General features: G+C 38.0%; 2 protein-coding genes across 2 annotated transcripts in view; one reads left to right on the top strand and one right to left on the bottom strand.

Annotated features, from left to right (window-relative positions):
• Positions 1-16,697, bottom strand: part of LOC136873882 (ribosome biogenesis protein BRX1 homolog) — a 70,115-nt gene extending 53,418 nt beyond the window's left edge. The window contains exons 1-2 of the mRNA XM_067147189.2: positions 16,392-16,697; positions 4,168-4,323 (exon numbers count right to left, since the gene is read on the bottom strand). Of these exons, the coding sequence (XP_067003290.2) occupies positions 4,168-4,323; positions 16,392-16,553 (318 nt within the window). The 5' untranslated portion in view covers positions 16,554-16,697. The remainder of the gene's footprint in view (positions 1-4,167; positions 4,324-16,391) is intronic.
• A 25-nt stretch (positions 16,698-16,722) lies between these two features.
• On the top strand, positions 16,723-18,136 carry LOC136873885 (ELL-associated factor 1). The gene has a single exon (XM_067147204.2). It carries the CDS (start codon positions 16,996-16,998, stop codon positions 17,992-17,994), a length of 999 nt encoding a protein of 332 aa, XP_067003305.2. The 5' UTR covers positions 16,723-16,995; the 3' UTR covers positions 17,995-18,136.
• Positions 18,137-19,987: the final 1,851 nt, after the last annotated feature.

The raw sequence follows: 19,987 nt of genomic DNA, 5'->3' as shown, positions 1-19,987 counted from the left end.
TCTGGCACAGGAATTCAAACAAGATTTCATAGACACTGATGGAACTGTTATGCGATGTACTATCTGTGATTCAAGAATTTTGTTAGATAAAGAACACCAGCGAGATTGCATCAAACAACACATTTCCAGCTCTAAGCATCAAATGAATATCACGCTTCAAGCAAATAAATCGTAGCAACCTCTATTATGAAATGTGTATCAACAGAGTTCTTCAAAAAGCCAAAATTTGAAGGAATTAAACATTGATTTGTGTGCAGCTCTTACATAAGGAGGAATTCCACTCAATAAGGTAAAACATCCAGCCTTCAAGGGATTTACTGAAAAATACACAAAGATGTCAATGCCCGATGAGAGCACTTTAAGAAAAAACGACATGGAGCCTGTTTACCAAGAAACCATAAAAAGAATCAAAGATAAAATGTCTGACTGCTATGTGGGAATCATTGTGGATGAAACCATAGACTCAATGGAACGATATGGTTTGAACATTTTAGTTTTTCCCTTAGCAGGGGAGAACATTAAGCCCAGGTTGTTAAAAATGTATGAACTGCAGAAAGCCAATGCCAGTACAGTAATGCAATCAATTATGGACTTCAGCCAAAAATTCTGGCCTCTGGTATCGAGTTTGAAAAACTTCTTCTTGTGGTTACGGACCAAGTTCCATAGATGGTTTAAGCTGTTAACCAATTGAAACCTTTATTTCCTACGTTGAAGCATGTGACAAGCTTGATTCATGCCCTTCACAGGGTTTGTGAATCCATAAGGAACGAATACATTGCAAATCAATTCATCTCTGCTCTGAAGAAGATTCTGCTGAAAGCTCTGAGTCATGTTGTTGCCTACAGGGAAACCACTGGCCTGCCCCTTCCAAATTTCCCAGTTATTACTCGCTGGGGATCGTGGATTGAGTGTGCTGCTATGTTGTGTGAGAATGTTGACAAAATCGGAGAGTTTGTGCTTTCTTTGGATCCAGCCAATACAGGTGCAATTTTGTTACCGGAGAAAATACATAATTTGCAGACAGAACTATAGTGTCCATAGTTACAAGTACCTGACTGCAGTTATTAAACAATTAGAACAAGGTCTGGAAAAAAGAAAACAATGGGATACTTTTACTTCCGTGAGGGAGCAGTTCGATGGCTTTGCCAAAGACAAACTTGAGAATCCAGACATTGAGGAATTCGCCACATCTGTAGAGTTGCCATTCCGATTGACTACAAGGTTTACCCCACTGGTTTCTGTGGATGTCGAAAGAAGCTTTAGCATCAACAAAGACATTCTATCTTGTAATAGAAACAGACTTACTTTTAAAAATGTAGAGATGCTTAATGTCTTGAAGTACAACAGCTTCATGTTTTTGCCTTCTTTTGATAAGTGATAATTTGATGTCCTTTTTTGTAATTCAATAAAATAGAATAGAGGAAAGAAAATCATTAAATTAGTTGAATAAACCAGCACCTTTTTGTCCCTGTTTTACCTTATTTGAGCACCTTTTCCTTTCCTTTTTTCATCTGAAATTTGCACCTAAAAATCCTATGTATGTTTAGTCCTCAGCCCGAAGGCTGATTGGATCCTCAACAGCTCCGCCATCAGCTGTCATAGATGGCCTGGGCATCACTGAAGAGGCGTACTAGGGAAATGAGGAGTGAGGTAGTTTCCCGTTGCTTTCCTCACCGAGCCAGAAGTTGCTATTACATATCAGTCTGCCAAGCCCACTGAAATGCATGCACCAACCGACCCTATGAGCAATATTTTCACACCATTCATAGCAGGGACTGGCTGCAGAAGGAATGGCATTACTAGCATCACTCATACCTCAGTCACTTTCATTTTGTCAAAGCCAAGGATAAAGCTGAGACAGATCAATGAAAGTAACAAAATTGCTCTAGCCCATACCAGAAGACATAGTGCACTGTAAACACTACATCTTGCCAGCAAAGGCACTAAAAATCCTAACCCTGGATAACTTACTTGTTTGTTTTTTAAATGTTGTTGTTATATTCATCGTTATTACCCATTAGCATCTAGTTACACACAAAATGTTGTCAATATGTTATCATGTACCTCCCCCTCTTTGTTTTTGTTTTTATCACACCAGATTGTAAAAGCCGGTCTCCCCCATTACAATCATCATCAATGTTGTCATAATCATAATATTATTAATTTGTTAACATAGAATGTGCTTAAGTGTAAGAGAGAGCCAAGAGCCTTAACTTCACCACTTATAAACAAACAAAAAACAAACAAACAAATATTGCTCACATTTTTTTCCTTGGTACTCTGCCATAGGCCTTCCCTTGCATGGGGATTGCAATCAATGAACTTGCCGATCAAGGTGCAGAATGAGCGGTACTTGTATCACGCAGACCAATAAGACGATGATATCATTAAATAGCTGTTTATACCTATGGCCAAGTATTGATGTCGGCCACCCAACAGGGGTCAGACACTGCAGAGGTTTCATGTCAGGTTTTGTTTCTGTTAGCCTTTCAGAACCAAATCCCTGCTCAAAAAGCAGTGCAGGCAGCATGTATTTAACAGCAGTGCTTACTCGCCATGTCACAGTACCATTGATGGGTGTATGTGGTATTTAGCAATGATGATGATTATTATGACGATAAGGTATGTTTTCAGCTACAGCTACACGGTAACACAGGCATTCTGAATTTAGACAGTCTGACATCTAATTTTAGCAATCCGACTGTACTGCTATCTAGTGGGACCATCTGAAATAAATCAACTTAAAAGTCCCTATATTTCAAGACAACAATTACTGGAATAGCAATAATAATAATAATAATAATAATAATAATGTTATTTGTTTTACGTCCCACTAACTACTCTTTTACGGTTTTCGGAGACGCCGAGGTGCCGGAATTTAGTCCCGCAGGAGTTTTTTTACGTGCCAGTAAATCTACCGACACGAGGCTGACGTATTTGAGGACCTTCAAATACCACCGGACTGAGCCAGGATCGAACCTGCCAAGTTGGGGCCAGAAGGCCAGCGCCTTAACCGTCTGAGCCACTCAGCCCGGCTACTGGAATAGCATCAGCCATATTTCAGCATGCCTACTCTTTGATCAATGACAGTCATTAGTACCACCAACTCTTTAAGTTCATTGTCTTACCAAATGTAAACATGGACATTTAAAACCAAGGTGATTAAACAGCTTAACAATGTTGCCTTCAGAGAATTCTTGGTATCTTGCACTGTGATCATATCATCAATGAAGAAATATTACTAAGATCTGACTTGTAACATCTGTCATCTACTGTGAATATCAGATGCAACTCACTGGCTACATTCTACACATTCCAGAATACCAATCATCCAAAGTACGTTCTACAGTGGACACCTCCAAGAGAGAAAAGGAAAAATCCTGAACAACTTGATGTCATACATTCAAAGAGGATCTGAGAATGATTAACGTTTCCTCAGATGTCGCAGAAACTTTTGTAAATGACTGACACTGCTCCAAAATACTTGCTGCCCAATGTGCTCTGCACATGTTCATATGATGATATTTCCAGGAGGAAAAAATGAAATGGCGTATGGCTTTTAGTGCCGGGAGTGTCCGAGGACAAGTTTGGCTCGCCAGATGCAGGTCTTTTGATATAACACCCATAGGTGTTCTGCGCGTCATGATGAGGATCAAATGATGATGAATACGACACATACACCCAGTCCCCCGTGCCAGCGAAATTAACCAATTATGGTTAAAATTCCCGACCCCGCCGGGAATCGAACCCGGGACTCCTGTGGCCAAAGGCCAGCACGCTAACCATTTAGCCATGGAGCCGGACTCCAGGAGGAAGATGATACTGAAGATATCTATAATCACAAAGAATGGGTACTGTCCACCTAATCAATACTTTATTATATCTTGTTACTAAGCAGTACCGGTTTCGACCTTCACAGAGGTCATCTTGAAACCGGTACTGCTTAGTAACAAGATATAATAAAGTATCTTCAGAAGATGACCTCTGTGAAGGTCGAAACCGGTACTGCTTAGTAACAAGATATAATAAAGTATTGATTAGGTGGACAGTACCCATTCTTTGTGATTATAGATACTAAGTATCAATACGGACATGAAACTGATAGATTACAATACTGAAGATAGTCAACTTCAAAGATACAAGAAGATAGATTTTAGCATTCCTTACCTCATTGACGACAAACAAGTTTTCTTTACGCTCCATTTTACTTTCTGGCCTTGCATGTGGCATTAATGTCCGCAAGTCTTCCATTAAATGTCTATCCCGGTGAGAAATGCCACGAGATCCAAACACCAAGACACGCTGTTTGTTGATCCATTTTACCTGAAAACACAAAGTACTAGAAACTATTAGTTTGAGTCCCTTAAAACTCAGAACTACTAAGATTACTCAAAACGGCCAGTGTTATATAATAATACTACTACTACTACCACCACTACCACCACCACCACCACCACCACCACCACCACCACCACCACCACCAAGTGAACCACCTCGTGAAGAATGAAGGTACTGTATCATTAATAGAGCAACAGTGATAAATCAAATCAAAATCTCATCTCTTTATTTGAAAATGAAGTGTCTACCTCGGTGGCAAATGGTACACTAAAATACATTATTGTCAAGCATTAAACTTTATAAACTATCTGAAAAAGAAGGTAAGAGAATTATACCTGAAAAAGGAACAAGTCAATTAAAATAGAATGACATGTTTTGTTCTCGAAAGAACATCATCAAATTCTATCGAATCACACCCAAAATATTTACAAATGTATAAACATTTATGTTCATTTCTGTTTAAATCCTTAAAAACTTGAAATCTGGAACTTATCTTAATGAAGTCCTCACTTCTCACCACTCTAGCATAGAGGACAAGCGGACAAGATTCAACCTGTTTCATATGGCTTTATCGCTTACAATAGCGGTTGCCGTTTTTAGTCAGTTTGCTGATTTATTAAATGAAGGAAAGAAGTATTCTACACACATTACAAGTGTATGCTCCTCCCACAGATACCAAGGATGAGGTAATTGTGAACTTTTAAAGCTGCCATCTCCTGTGTCCCTGGCAAGAAAGTTCTGACAGTAATAAGTGATTTCAATAGCAAGATTGGAGACATGTCTGCAGATTACCACATTCACTCTGTAGTGGCAATAGATAGGTTAAATCTATGAAAGTCTCCAGGCATTGATATGATCACTGCTGAGCATAGAAAAGCGGTGGTCCCCCTCACAATGTTGACATCCATCAAATAGGTCATTCCATGCAGTTAGGGTCGTGCAGCGGCCAGCTTGCATTCGGGAGATCATGGGTTCGAATCCCACCGTTGGCAGCCCTGAAGATGGTTTTCTGTGGTTTCCCATTTTCACACCAGACAAATGCTGGGGCTATGCCTTAATTAATGCCATGGCTGTTACCTTCCAAATCCTAGCCCTTTCCCATCCTTGCGCACCAAAAACCTCTACTGTAGATTATGATCTTCATTTCCGTGTTGACGTTTAACTAATAGGATACAGTTTGAAGGATGTTCCACCATTCAACACATTATAAAATATATTAAATTATAAGAATACCTGTTTCGACTCCCTTGGAGTCATCATCAGTTCCTGTTGAAAATAAATTCAGGTGGAATCTGATAATAATCATCATAATAAAAAAAATGTAAAGGTGATAGCCTGAAAAAACATCAATGGGTTGCAAGACATTACTTTGAAATGCAACGCATACATGACGAGCAGCACTGGAAATTAATATCGTATGCTCCTAGTTCTGGCCTAGACTGTCCTGTGTTCATGGAACACGTAACACTGGAAACACATGCACTGTTGAACATATGACACGGACACTTATAATGATATGAAACCTTGGCTCTCTAAGAGCGTTCTTGGACTTGACAGTTCTGTTTCTATCTTAAAAAACTAGATAAAATACACACACCTTATAACAAATGTACAAAGACATGGTTCTGGTCTAGACTGTTCCACGTTCATAGATACGGAATACTGGAATTCCTTGCACTGGTTGAAAACACACTTACGATATGAGACACTTACAATGGTATGAAACAATTGGCATTTCAAGTATGTTCCTGGGCTTGACAGTCTTGCCTCCAACTGATTAAACTAGATGAAACATATATACATTAAATGTATGAAGACATACCACTTTGCACATTGATTGAAAGTTTATGTACAGATATCAATGTGTATATTCTCAACTACGATAGTGCATTTGTTTCCAATAGATAGTAGCAAGACAAACGGTTCTATTCTAATTCCACAAACACATGACAAATTTTTTGAAACCAAACCAAGAACTTTTAGATGCCAAGTGGTTTGCCTTTGTACATTTAATGTATGTATGTTTCATCTAGTTTAATCAGTTGGAGGCAAGACTGTCAAGCCCAGGAACATACTTGAAATGCCAATTGTTTCATACCGTTGTGTCTCATATCGTAAGTGTGTTTTTAACCAGTGCAAGGAATTCCAGTATTCCGTGTCTATGAACGCGCGACAGTCTAGACCAGAACCATGTCTTTGTACATTTGTTTCAAGATGTGTGTATTTTATCTAGTTTTTTAAGACAGAAACAGAACTGTCACGTCCAGAAATGCTCTTAGAGAGCCAAGGTTTCATATCATTATAAGTGTCTGTGTCATATGTTCAATAGTACATGTTTTTCCAGTGTTACGTGTTCCATGAACACAGGACATTCTAGGCCAGAACTAGGAGCATACGATATTAATTTCCAGTGCTGCTCGTCATGTATGCGTTGCATTTCAAAGTAATGTCTTGCAACCCATTGATGTTTTTCCAGGCTATCACCTTTACATTTTTTTATTATGATGATTGTTATCAGATTCCCTCTGAATTAATTTTTAACAGGAACTGATGATGACTCCAAGGGAGTCAAAACCGGTATTCTTATAATTTAATATATTTTACAATGTGTTGAATGGTGGAACATCCCTCAAACTCTATCCAAAAACCTCTGACGTGTTAGTGCGACAAACCGCTAGCAAAAAAAAAAAAGTAATTTGATATGGACCTCAAGGCACTGGCCAGAGGACTGATGACACACCTCCATCATCAAACCCATCCATAAGAAAGGCTCTACGAGATACTGCAACAACTTTCACCTGATAGTCTTTATCTCACACATGAACCTTTTTTACTATATGGGATACAGAAGAGGCTGGAGTAATAATTCTCCTGGCAACTGGCACCAAAACTGGATGGCTTTGTAGAAGGCAGAGGTACCCAGGAGCAGATTTGCAATCTTTTACAGCTTATAGAAAAGGCAAGAGAGTATCATACTACACCCATGTACGTAAGCTTCGTTGATTATGAAAAACATTTGATAATCTCCAATGGGGAAACCTGTAGAAAATCCTGGGCGAGTCTAGGATTCTACCTCAGCTTATCCACCTGTTCAAGAGTCTGTATGACTCCTCCCACTTAATCGTGAAGATAGACGTTCTCTCCTGCAAATGCCACACTACATAGAAGATATTCAGCAATGGGGGAGCATATGGTTGCAAAGAATCATAAACTTACAGACATTTCTAATGACATGAATTAATACATTTGGCCAAAAAAGGAAAATTCATGAATGTTTTAGAAAGTTTGGAAATTTATCTGACTAAAAAAAACAATTTGAAACAAGTTTGAATGAAAGAATTACAGGTGATAACCCATTTTTTGTATAAACTAGTATTTAATAATTTAAGGAAGAAAAAGGTAAGACGTGAAGATCTTAAATCTATTTAGGAAGTGATTCTCATTCAACATCTAAATATTAAAATTTTATGTGTTAATAATCAAATACACCACTAATGTTTGTTTTTTGATATGGTGAATTATGTTACAAAGGTTCTTTAAACTTTTGGCTAAACAAAAAAAGTAATAATAATGTTCTTGGCTTTACGTCCCACTAACTACTTTTACGGTTTTCGGAGACGCCAAGGTGTCAGAATTTAGTCCCGCAGGAGTTATTTTATGTACCAGTAAATCTACCGACACGAGTCTGACCTTCAAATACCACCGGACTGAGCCAGGATCAAACCTGCCAAGTTGGGGTCAGAAGACCAGCGCCTCAACCATACAAAAGTGAATACGCCATGCAAGGAATCATAGATGGGTGGGATAGAGGCATGTCCATCAGAGGAATTAAAATCTCGAACCTCCGCTTTGGGAATGATGCAATTCTTCTCACATCCAGCCAAGAACAACTTGAACAATTCTTATCATATCCCGCCAAGAACAACTTGAAAGAGTTGATGTGCAAATGGGAGGATGCTTGTATTGAATACAATTTACATTATCATCAGTAAAACCAAGATAATGATTATGGACTATGAAAACCTGAATAGCCGGACTGAGTGGCTCAGACGGTTAAGGCGCTGGCCTTCTAACCCCAACTTGGCAGGTTCGATCCTGGCTCAGTCCGGTGGTATTTGAAGGTGCTCAAATACGACAGCCCCGTGTCGGTAGATTTACTGGCACGTAAAAGAACTCCTGCGGGACTAAATTCCGGCACCTCGGCGTCTCCGAAGACCTTAAAAAGTAGTTAGTGGGACGTAAAACAAATAACAATAATAATAAAACCTGAATAAGCCAAATGTCAACACGATTAGCAATTATGGTAACTTTGAGCCAGAGATACATAGACAAGTACAACACGAATGCATTGCCAGACACATACATTGGGGATGCATTGCCATGATGCAACTGACCAAAATATGGTGACACACTTCAATAAGTAATGTGACAAATATCAAACTTATGTCCTACAGGTACATCAGAGACATGGACTTTACACACCTCTGACTGCCATCACATCGAGGCATTTGAAACGTGGTGCTGACGACATATCCTTCACATTCTGTGGATAGCACACATAACTAACACATCCAACCACAACAAAGAATGTTTACCCTGACATACAAGAGGATCCTTACATTCTTTGGGCATAGCACTCGCAACCCCCACATGGAGAAGCTGGCAATCCAGGGGAAATCCAATGCGAGGCGACAATGTGACAGGCCGCCAACCCATTGGACTAACCTCATAAAAAGGATGCTCAACACCAACCTGAAGCAAGCAGCCCAGCTGGCCGAACATCGTAACTGATAGCGAGGAGCAGTACAACATGTACCATAATCATAACATTATAGTCACCACACATCCATAACGATGTTTGGAATTACATGGCAAAATACATATTCTTTGAGGATTCTATGAATTTTAAAATAAAATTCAAAATACACTTTACTCACACAACAAACACACTTCTTGTATTAGACTGAAATTTCATTATTCAGTTCTTCCAAAATTTGATAGCAGTTCCTTTCAGACTAACATGTAACCTCTCATGGCATTCAATTTCTCAGCACTTCTGACAGTGGAAGAAATTATCTTCTGTTGATTTACAGAAGGATGTTCAAGGAGCTGGTGAAGGAGGAGGGACATTCCAATTTTATTTTTCCAGATATATATATCATTCCTTCCACTTTCATCAATAAGTAGGTGATACCTTTAATGGTTTCAACACTGAAGTCATCTATAGGAGTTAGATTCTGGTCTTTGTATGTCCTCTGCAAACTAGCTTTTGTAGCTTTTTTGGCGTTATGCCTTGTAAGCCACCACAAGAATTCTTTCCATGGGCAATGGCAAAGGAGTTCAATTCACAACACAGACCAAAATCGGACATGTTAGCAAAATTCTTACCTTGACAAGAAGCACACATCACTGATGTAAATTAATGTCTCTACATCAGGCATGTGTTCTTTCATATTTTTAACACATGCTTTTAAAATGTATTAATGGCACATGTATTTCGCACACCAAAGCTTGTAGGTTTCAAATATTAGAACTTTTGACAAAAGTCCTGGATTACTGTCATAATAAATGAAGTTAAAAAATAGGATTTTGAACAAAAATATGGTAGGCCTATATGCTCAGCTGCTTTGACAAAGAAAAGAGAAAGCCTTATGACAAGCTGCTTGTTTATGCTACAAATAGGTTTTTCTTTCTTACAGATCCTAACATATTAACCTATTACTGAGTAAGTAGAGATGAGCTTAAGCGATATTTCAGAATATCTGTGACAAGCGTATCTGTGACACAAAAATATCAGTGACTTTTATCAGTGATTCAGTCACAGGAAACACGAGCATATGATTATCGTCACTCTTTGGTCGCGAGCGGCCAGTACGGAAGTACTTCTAGTTGATATGATGACAATGTTGGGTAGTATTTTTAGGAAGATTCGCGACATTAGAAGTGGGAAAAATAATATTCACATTTATAATTTGAAGTTTTAATAATGCATAGGGAAAGGTTGTTAACATGATGCACAGTTAATTAACAAGCGGAATATGATTACCCGTGTCGTGTCTCCGGGATCCCCATGTGGGTGGGGGGCGTTAGAATAACACCCACGGTAACCCCTGCCTGTCGTAAGAGGCGACTAAAACGAGTCTCGGGGGCTCTCAACTTGGGAGTATGGGTTGGCGACCATGGGGCCCAGAGCTGAGTCCTGGCATTGTTTCCACTTACTTTTACCAGGTTCCTCACTTTCATCTCTCTTGGTGAACTCTTGTTCTTTTCTAACCCCGGTGGTTTAGAGCACTCGAGACCTAGGGAGTCTTTTATTTTCATGCCCTTCGTGGCCCTTGTCTTTCTTTGGCTGACACCTTCATTTTTCGAAGTGTTGAATCCTTTCCATTTTTTATCATTGATTAGTGTTATATAGAGGATGGTTGCATAGTTGTAATTCCTCTTAAAACAATAATCACCCCCACCACCGCCTCTCCAGGGTACCAATTATTTACTATACTTAATGTAGGTTTAAAAATAAAATGACTAAAAATAATACATTTATGAACTTAATACAAAGATTCCTCACATATACAGGATTATTCAGCAAAGTTGTCCACCTCAAATAACCAAAGGGATAATAATCGGACTTAAAGTACTGTGTCATTACGTTAATATTTTCTGAGATCATGGCACTAACTTTGCCTTTTTATACGGTACCACACTATTTTGTATAGGCCTACATAGCCTTAAATCTACAAACATTAAAAATTCAGCACCGTAATTATTTTGAAAAACGGACAAGTATTTCTCGAAAAAATATTATGTATTCAAACATGCCTCATTTGCATTCTTTTCTTTTTTCTGTTGGCTTTACGTCGCACCAACACAGATAGGTCTTGTGACGACAGGATAGGAAAGGCCTAGGAGTTGGAAGGAAGTGTCCGAGGCCTTAATTAAGGTACAGCCCCAGCATTTGCCTGGTGTGAAAATGGGAAACCACGGAAAACCATATTCAGGGCTGCCGACAGTGGGATTCAAACCCACTATCTCCCGGATGCAAGCTCACAGCTGCGCGCTCCTAACCGCACGGCCAACTCGCCCAGTGCCTCATTTGCTAGCTGAGAACTGATCTGTTCGCTTCGCACAACGTATGAAACATGAGCCAGCTACTGACATATAGAGTTGCCAGACAGGTATTCTCTCTACTGTGCTCAAAAATACACTATGATAAAATGTATGATTTAACGCCTTTAATAACGCCGTAGGTAAGTAACTGGTAAATGAAAATCAGATATAGACCTCAAGCTAACAGCAGATAACACACCCCTGTGAACGTGATCCTAGTACACAACTTAAACGATATGTTGTCACAGATACTTCCATGGCAGCATATCTGATATATCGGTGACAGAAAAATATCGGTGACAAAGTAACAGGCTGTGATTTATCGACCATCTCTATGAGTAAGTAGCTGTGGATTTGAGTCGCATAGCTGTTAGCTTGCATTTGGGAGATAGTGGATTCGAACCCCACTGTCGGCAGCCCTGAAGACAGTTTTCCGTGGTTTCCCCATTTTTACACCGTTATGCTGGGGTAGTACCTTAAGTAAGGCCTCGCTCGCTTCTTTCCCACTCCTAGGCCTTTACTACCCCATCATCACCATAAGAGCTACCTGTGTTGGTATGATGTAAAACAAATTGTAAAAAAAAAAAAAAAGGTATTACGCCAGGGGTTCACAAACTTTCAGACAGGCGTACCACTAAACAAACATTCATACGTCCGCCGTACCATCAAGTAGTATTACGGAGCTTTCAATGTTAAAATTTAAAATCCCATTATTTTACCACAAAATATTGGTAATTAGTAATTACTGATTATACAATTAACTACTAAAATGGCAATTAGATTATTTTTTATTGGCATTAAAATAATAAATAACATTCTAACTATAGAGAAACAACTTGGTGTGTTTATTACTGTATGATGCAGTGCAGAAACATTATGGTACAGTTTCTTATTACAAGAGTTCATCAAACTTAAACACAGCTGTCTTATGACTGGTTCATTGTTAGTTACTTTTAGCTTAAATGTGAATCAATAATTTATTCCTGTATTTTTTTTTAATGCACACAAGTGAAGAAAACACTCTCACATAGATACATTGTGCTAAACACAAGCAGAAATTTTCTCACAGATTTTACAATTTGCTTTACATTGCACCAACACTGACAGGTCTTATGACGATGGGATAGGAAAGGGCTAGGAGTGGGAAGAAGACGGCCATGGCCTTAATTAAGCTACACTGCCAACATTTGCCTAGTGTGAAAATGAAAAACCACAGAAAATCATCTTCAAGGTTACTGACAGTGGGGTTCAAACCTACTATCTCCCTAATGAAAGCTCACAGCTGCATGACCTGAAGCACATGACCAACTCGCTAAGTAGCTTTCTCCTTTCACCTCACCAACCAAACCTCCGTTAAAAAGTTCTCAAGAATTAGGATAGCTGAATTAGTTAGGCTAATATTTTTCCTCTGTTGTTTCTTCAAGAAAGAAGGGGTCTCTGATCCAGAAGTCTGGTCTTAGAGTTTCTGGAAAATAATCCTTCAAATCTGATATTACAGTTTTCTCAAAATATTTACTATTTATTTAGAACATGTATAAACTCTGGTGATACACAATTATCTAAACAACTTTCAACATTACAGTCTATTTCCGAACAAGTGCTTTCATCAAGAATATAATTCAGATCTTCCTTTCCAAGCTCGTCCTAAATACTTCCAATCTTATCAACAAGGAAAGGATCATCTGCGCACAAAGACATTTGAAAGTGAACTAAATAATGATCAGATTACTTAAAAACTAATTTCAGATTCCCCACTAATATATTTAATAAATAAATAATGTTATTTGCTTTATGTCCCACTAACTACTTATACGGTTTTTGGAGACACTCATGTATTTAAGACATACACTAATCAACAAAATACTCCAATAAAGAAGAGTACATGAACACAGGTAATATAAAAGAAACCAACCATCTATTTTCTTCAGCTCAAAAAGTCACATCCACTACAGGTAAACAATCATACGTTTTACAACAAACCACCAATACAACAAGACGCGGGAACAATGGACCTAAAGAAAAACATATCAAATTAATGCTTGAGCTCATTATTGAAGGTACTGAGGGAATTAGATTTCAGAATGCTCACAAATGCCATCTATAGTGAGGAACGTAGACCAGTATCATAAATTTTACGAGCCTCGCCTATCCAGGGTTAACGATGTACTTGTACTATTTCATTTTAACTCAAGAAAGTGTGCAACAATGGAAACAATGACACTGTTCCACATTTTAATTCCTTCAAAGATAAATAAATTTTCTTTCTGAAGGCCTTGGTTTGTCATGGAATGAGAAAGGTGTGGTATGAAGGCCTTAAAGGCTCTTATTTAGCCCCCTCAGAAAACAATATATCTGCCAAAGATGCCAGGCAGAAAAGCCATAGCTCTTGGAGTTCGAATCCACTATCTCCCGGATGTAAGCTCACAGCTGCATGCTGCTAACCGCACTGCCAACTCGCCCAGTTCATGTTCACTACCCATCTCTTTACATAAAATACAAAACAGTCTTAATTTAGTTGTTCTCAATTTTATAAACAAGTTTAACTCCTTCATTTAGTACTGTCTTCAAATTTATGTTCAGTTTCCTTGAGGTTAGAGCCTCACGATGAATGCTACAGTGAAGAAATGTCGCTTTGGGGGCAACTTCTTTAATTTTTGCAAAGACTCCACCATGTATGCCTGTCATTGCAAGTGCAGTATTAGAACAGACACCAATACAATTTTTCCAGTCTATTCCATTTATCCTCTTAAAATCATTCAGCTTTTCAAAAACAATTATAAGTAGTTTGGCCTGGTAATGGTTCACAAAAAAAAAAAAAAAAAAATTATCCTCCCTCACCAAGCCCCCCTCTTCATATCTTAAACATGAGAAGCTGAACCATGTTTGTGACATCAGTACTCTCATTCAACTGAATGAAGTAATAATGACAGGTTTTAATTTCTTCAATTAACTGTTATTTAACATCTGAAGCCATGTCTGCAATCCGTCATGAAGACTGGAAGTGTGCAGATGTAGTTTCTATCTTCATAAAAGGGTACAAGAATAATAATAATAATAATAATAATAATAATAATAATAATAATAATGCAAAACACGAGTTCCACAGGTGAAAGAAGTCCATCCGGATCTAGAAAAGTGTGGAATCAGGGCAGAAGACATATATTTTTTTGCTAGGGGCTTTACGTCGCACCGACACAGATAGGTCTTACGGCGACGATGGGATAGGAAAGGCCTAGGAGTTGGAAGGAAGCGGCCGTGGCCTTAATTAAGGTACAGCCCCAGCATTTGCCTGGTGTGAAAATGGGAAACCACGGAAAACCTTCTTCAGGGCTGCCGATAGTGGGAGAAGACATATAAAACAGAGAAGTTTTCAGAAGAAAGGTTGCTGAGGTGAAGGATCTGTCAGACAAGAAAATGAAAAAAAGAAGAGTTTTCTCAGCAGGAAAACGAGCACGAATAAGCCAATGGATGAAGGAATACTGGCGAAAGTTATGGAAGTTATGTAATTGCAACCCATAGATGGTTGAAATAAAACAACAACAACAACAACAAAGTGGCTGTAAATTTTGAAGTAAGAAAGAAAAATTCAGAAATTAGATTTTGTAAATGCAGCACATAATACAATATTTTTCTACCAACCATATCTACCAGTATCCAAAGGCTCGTGTATATTAAGCTATTCGTAAATGTTGAAATTCTAAAAAACATTGTTCTGGCCATGTCTGGAAACATGGTTGCCATGTGAAGAGAAAAAAATTACAAACACTGTCTGTAGGCCTATCCATTTACATTCAGGAGTACTTGCAATAAAATTTATCATGCAAATCAATTTAATTCAGAGCATTTTTGTAAGATCACAGAAATGTTTTGGAATGTGACAATATGTGAAGACCAGGATGATGTGTGGTTATGTAGGGTACTGGGTTTGGTAGCTTTGGGAGCCTGGAGATATAGTTTATAGCTCGGAAAATCAGGCCATCAACCAACAGGGTAGGGTGGGTAGGGTGATCTCAAGCAGTGAAGACTTTCCTCAATCATCACCACCATCGATTGATTGATCAATAAATAAATAAATAAAATAAATAAATCGATCAACCAAGTTGTCGTTAAAGGAGACATGAACTTTGCGGCCTGAACAAATCTGTTTGCCCCATGCAACAACGCTGAATGGTAGCAACCGTTTCATGTGATATAGGCTAAATCTGTTTCTGGTGGAGATACTGTTGATTTTGGTGGATATTTGATGTGTATACGGTTATTACTGGTTATTCTATCATGGAGGTGGAGGACAATGTTAAATAAAGGATGAGATCTGCCAAGTGAAATGGACATTGTAATTAGAGTAATGATTATTGGCATATGCCTGAAGAACTTTAATATACATACAAGACTGATACAGTGAAATTACAATTCTGAGAAGATAAGGAGCTACCGGCAGGTTCAATTAAAACAAATAACCTTTTTGGTAAGGTTATAGAAAAGAACATCAGTCCGTTCATTCTGACCCCCATTTAAGCCAAACCTGAAAATAAATGCCTTGTTGCTTAAAGGGGCTTAACTTCTAGGTCATCGGCCCAAAAATAAATGTCAAGGTTATTATTTGAATTTGTATTTCCACTTGTGTAGGCCTAAGTTAGTTGGAAATTTCACTGAAGACTACTTTACAGTACTACCCAACATATCAAGTTCTTTTATCATAATATGGTCCACCTCCATAGTGTAACAGTTACCGTTATTAGTTACCATCTTCGGAGGCCCAGATTCACAACATTTAGGTCATCGGCCCCTGTATAATATATTTATCAACACTGTCACAGAGAATCAGTCATGACTTTAGTACAGCAAAATGATGCAACTACAACCACTCCTTCCTTAAAGTTTTACTAGAACTCTGTTTCTATACCATAAAATTAAAAAGAAGACTACCGGCATATGAATGAGCTAACCTTCTTAGGAGGAGGTTCGTCCGACGAACGGGCTAATTTTGGAATTTCTTTCGTAGGTTCCTCAACAGGCTCCTGATGTTTTCGTTTCTTCGCTTTTTTTCGTTTCGTAATTCCATTTGTTTCAGAAACACGATGAGAAGACACAGTCTTGACTTTGGTCATTCTTTACTTATACAATAAACACACGTGGTCCACAATTCGCTCAGCTGATGGAAATTTCGCAAAGAAAACCAATAAGCCAATACGGAAAACAAATACGTTGAGGTTACTCTTTGACTTCAAATTTCCATTTGCGCAGTTGGAAACTTGTTTGTAGATGTTCTGTGGCTCCGAGATGGATAGAGTGGTGTGTAGTGGAGCTAGATTTGGGTCAAGGATTATGGAGCAGTTTTAAGGTATTTTGAGAACAGTGTTGATAGGGTGTGTTGTGTTTAATAAATTAAAATTGTGCATGCCACCTGAGAAACAAGTGTGTGAATTCTCAGATGTTTCCTCTTGTAAGGAACTTTTCCCATAACCATCTGTGAACACCTGATTGCCACAAAGTTGTTAGCCTAGAAATCACTGACAGAGCTACCAACTTGGTAGTATTAATAGGAATATTATGGCTGATAAGTTGGGCCTGGGAACAGAAGTTCGTGAGCTCAAGCTGGGACCTAGCTTTTCAAACAATAAATCTACATCTTTCCATACAATACGGTATGACTTCAAGCCTGCAAGTGTTGATCTTAGTAAAGTGGCGACTGTGGATGTTGGTTCAGGAAACCAGGTGACAGTGACAGTTCCTCATCTGGATGGTGCTGGTACATCTCATACAGTATTTAAAGGTTCTCAACGTCCTTATCAGAAAGAATGTGTGCTTATTATTGATAGAACAACTGGAGAGATAACACTGGAAAAGTTAAGTAATAATGTACAAGTTAAGAAGACTAGAATGGAGATGGTGCAGAAGGTTACTCCACCATTTCCTCATCCCAATTCTCGTGTTGCTTTTGAGATGCCTTCTAATCTACCAGATAAACTTTCTGCCCCCCAGCAACGTCCAAAAAGCAAAAAGAAAACATCACCTAAATCTCATCAAACAGCGCCTTCACTATCTGGATGCATTCCTCGTCACTCTCCTCTTCATGCTTCACCTCCGTATCCTACACATAGCCCAACCCGTCCACAGCACAAGTCGCCTCCACAAAGTAATCCTCCAAGGAGTACTCCCGTGCCACCAAGCTTGCCAGTCATAGGAATGGATGATTCACCAAGTATCGGATTTGGAAATGCAGGAAGTTTTGGTTCTCACTCACAACAGCAGTCGCAGCCGGAAATATCAAGGCCGCCTAGACATTCCCCTGAGTATGAAAACAGTCCTATAATTGAACAAGATGAAATAGGTATTCTGCCATCCTCTTCAAGCGATTCTTCAAGTGGCAGTGGCTCTTCTGATAGTGACAGTGAACCTGACATGAAGCCCGTTGCAAGATACAATTCTTCTCCCTTGAACAGTGTGAATGGTCATATGAATGGGACTGCTTCGCCCTCTTTGTCAATGCCCGATCATTTACTGAAAGAAGATTTGCAGCTCTCAGAATCTGGTTCTGAGAGTGATTAATATTCTATTTCATTAACATCTATGATTTTTATGTCCATGCAGAAATATCTCAAATGCTACATGGACAACAGGTGGCCAAATGTGTAAATATTTTATTTTAAATGATGTTAATAAATAGGAATCATGAAGAAGGAATATATAATATATTTTCTTTTTTTTTTTTCTTTTTTTTACCATCCTTACTGTGAATATGTTTCAGTAAAGTTCTCTTTTGTGTCATGCATCAAGATATTCATGAAGATGTACAACAGTGCATTCTAACTTCCTCTTCTAAGCTAAATTACTTGATCAAGTCATTTCAGAAGATTCACAAGCCTCTTCCTGACCAGGCTGTATTCAGGACTGTGTCAGTCTCTTAAATGGAAAATTATTAATTTGAACAACATACAGCATAAACAGATTTATACCTAATAGCAAAAAGAATTAGACATTTTTTAGTCAATTTTGTATGCTTCACTCCTTTTGTTAAGAAGGAGCCATACTTTCCATTGTTGACTCAGTTAAATATAACTTAAAAGCTTTTAAGTGTGTTGAATACACATGTTCAATATAAACATTACTGTATAACATACCTGTAAAGAAAATAGTGTGTATTTTTATTCCTTGTTTACAAGTGTGTTTTTAACAAGTATGTTATGGTGTAATATTTATATTGAACTTGTGTGTTCAAGAGACTGGAAAGCTTTTAAGTTACATTTACTTAACCTCCTGGCTAATATTCATCGTTTAGGAAAGCACGAATAATATGTAACTGACTATCAGTTTAGAAATGCTTTCAAAATTTGTAACATGAGGATGATATTTCTTTGAACAGGCCCATCTTCATGCCCATTAGTAAACATTCGCAACCTGTGTCTTGGTATAATAGTAATATGAAAATTAAGCACAAGTGTGCTTGAGATGTATCTGTTACATTATGAGAGTGAATTTATTATTCACTTGCATTTTGTAGCTGCAAATTATTTTCAAAAGGTTAAAATAATATACAAGATGATAGTATTTTTAATGACTATATAGCATTTAAGAGTGTCTGTAGGTAAATTGGTGACAGTTGGTTTCTTTACTGATACCACACATTGAAAGGCCAGTTCAGGCAGAGAGAGCTAAAAAAAAGGACAAGATAAATTTTGAAACATGTCAGGACCAGGACAGACTTCACATTTTTAGAAGGGTTCGCCTTTCATCATATCTTACTTCTTACAAATTAATTTCTTCTCAGCCCCCCAAAAAGCTTAATTCATCATCAGGAGCCTGGGCATCCACACTTGTTGAGGGAACCACTCTTGAGAATTATTATTCTTTGACGTGAGAAATGTGGATAAGTAGAAAGCCACATAAACAAGAAAAGGGAAAAGTCAAAGAAAAAGTAGTTAATGGGTGGAAAAATACAAGGAATTCAAACACAGAAGTAGGAAAAGAACACTATGGGTTTCATGTAAATAAAATAACTGGAACCAACAAGTGTACAATTATAGATTACTAAAAGTAGGAAGGAGCATATAAATGCACGAAAGGATTAAACTCAAAGAAAAGCAAGGAAAAAACTCCACTTCCTGTTTTGGCAGAGGGTGCAACAGAAAGAAAATACAGGAACAAACTTGAAAAAATAAATGGACCCAGGCAGACTTACATTTCTAGATAGGCTCTCCCCTTATCAGTATCCTCGTTCTTCCAGATCAATTTCTTCTCAGCCCCAAATACTGTCCTTTTCGTACTCATTATTTCACTTCTTCCAGATCAATTTCTTCTTAACCCCTGATGAACTTGTTTCTGGTCTGTCTTGAAACAGAATTTTAGCATTCATAAGTTATATTCATTCAAAGTATTGAACAATTCAGTTTTGATAAATTGCACTTTTTAATGTGTGAGTTTTATAATGGCTGAAAATAAGTGGAACATGATTAGGCCGACAGTTGTAGCCTCAAATTAAAAGATATTTATTCAGTACATTATTTGAATTTGCATACAAAGATAATCAAGGTTTTGTTGAAGT

The sequence above is a fragment of the Anabrus simplex genome, chromosome 1 (assembly GCF_040414725.1).
Source record: "Anabrus simplex isolate iqAnaSimp1 chromosome 1, ASM4041472v1, whole genome shotgun sequence".
Lineage (NCBI taxonomy): Eukaryota > Metazoa > Arthropoda > Insecta > Orthoptera > Tettigoniidae > Anabrus > Anabrus simplex.
The sequence above is the reverse complement of the archived record's forward strand: the minus strand, read 5'-3'. Positions and strand labels throughout refer to the sequence as shown.

What these genes read in the sequence shown, in the direction of transcription:
- LOC136873885 (XM_067147204.2), top strand. Translation starts at nt 16,996, where the DNA reads ATGGCTGATAAGTTGGGCCTGGGAACAGAAGTTCGTGAGCTCAAGCTG.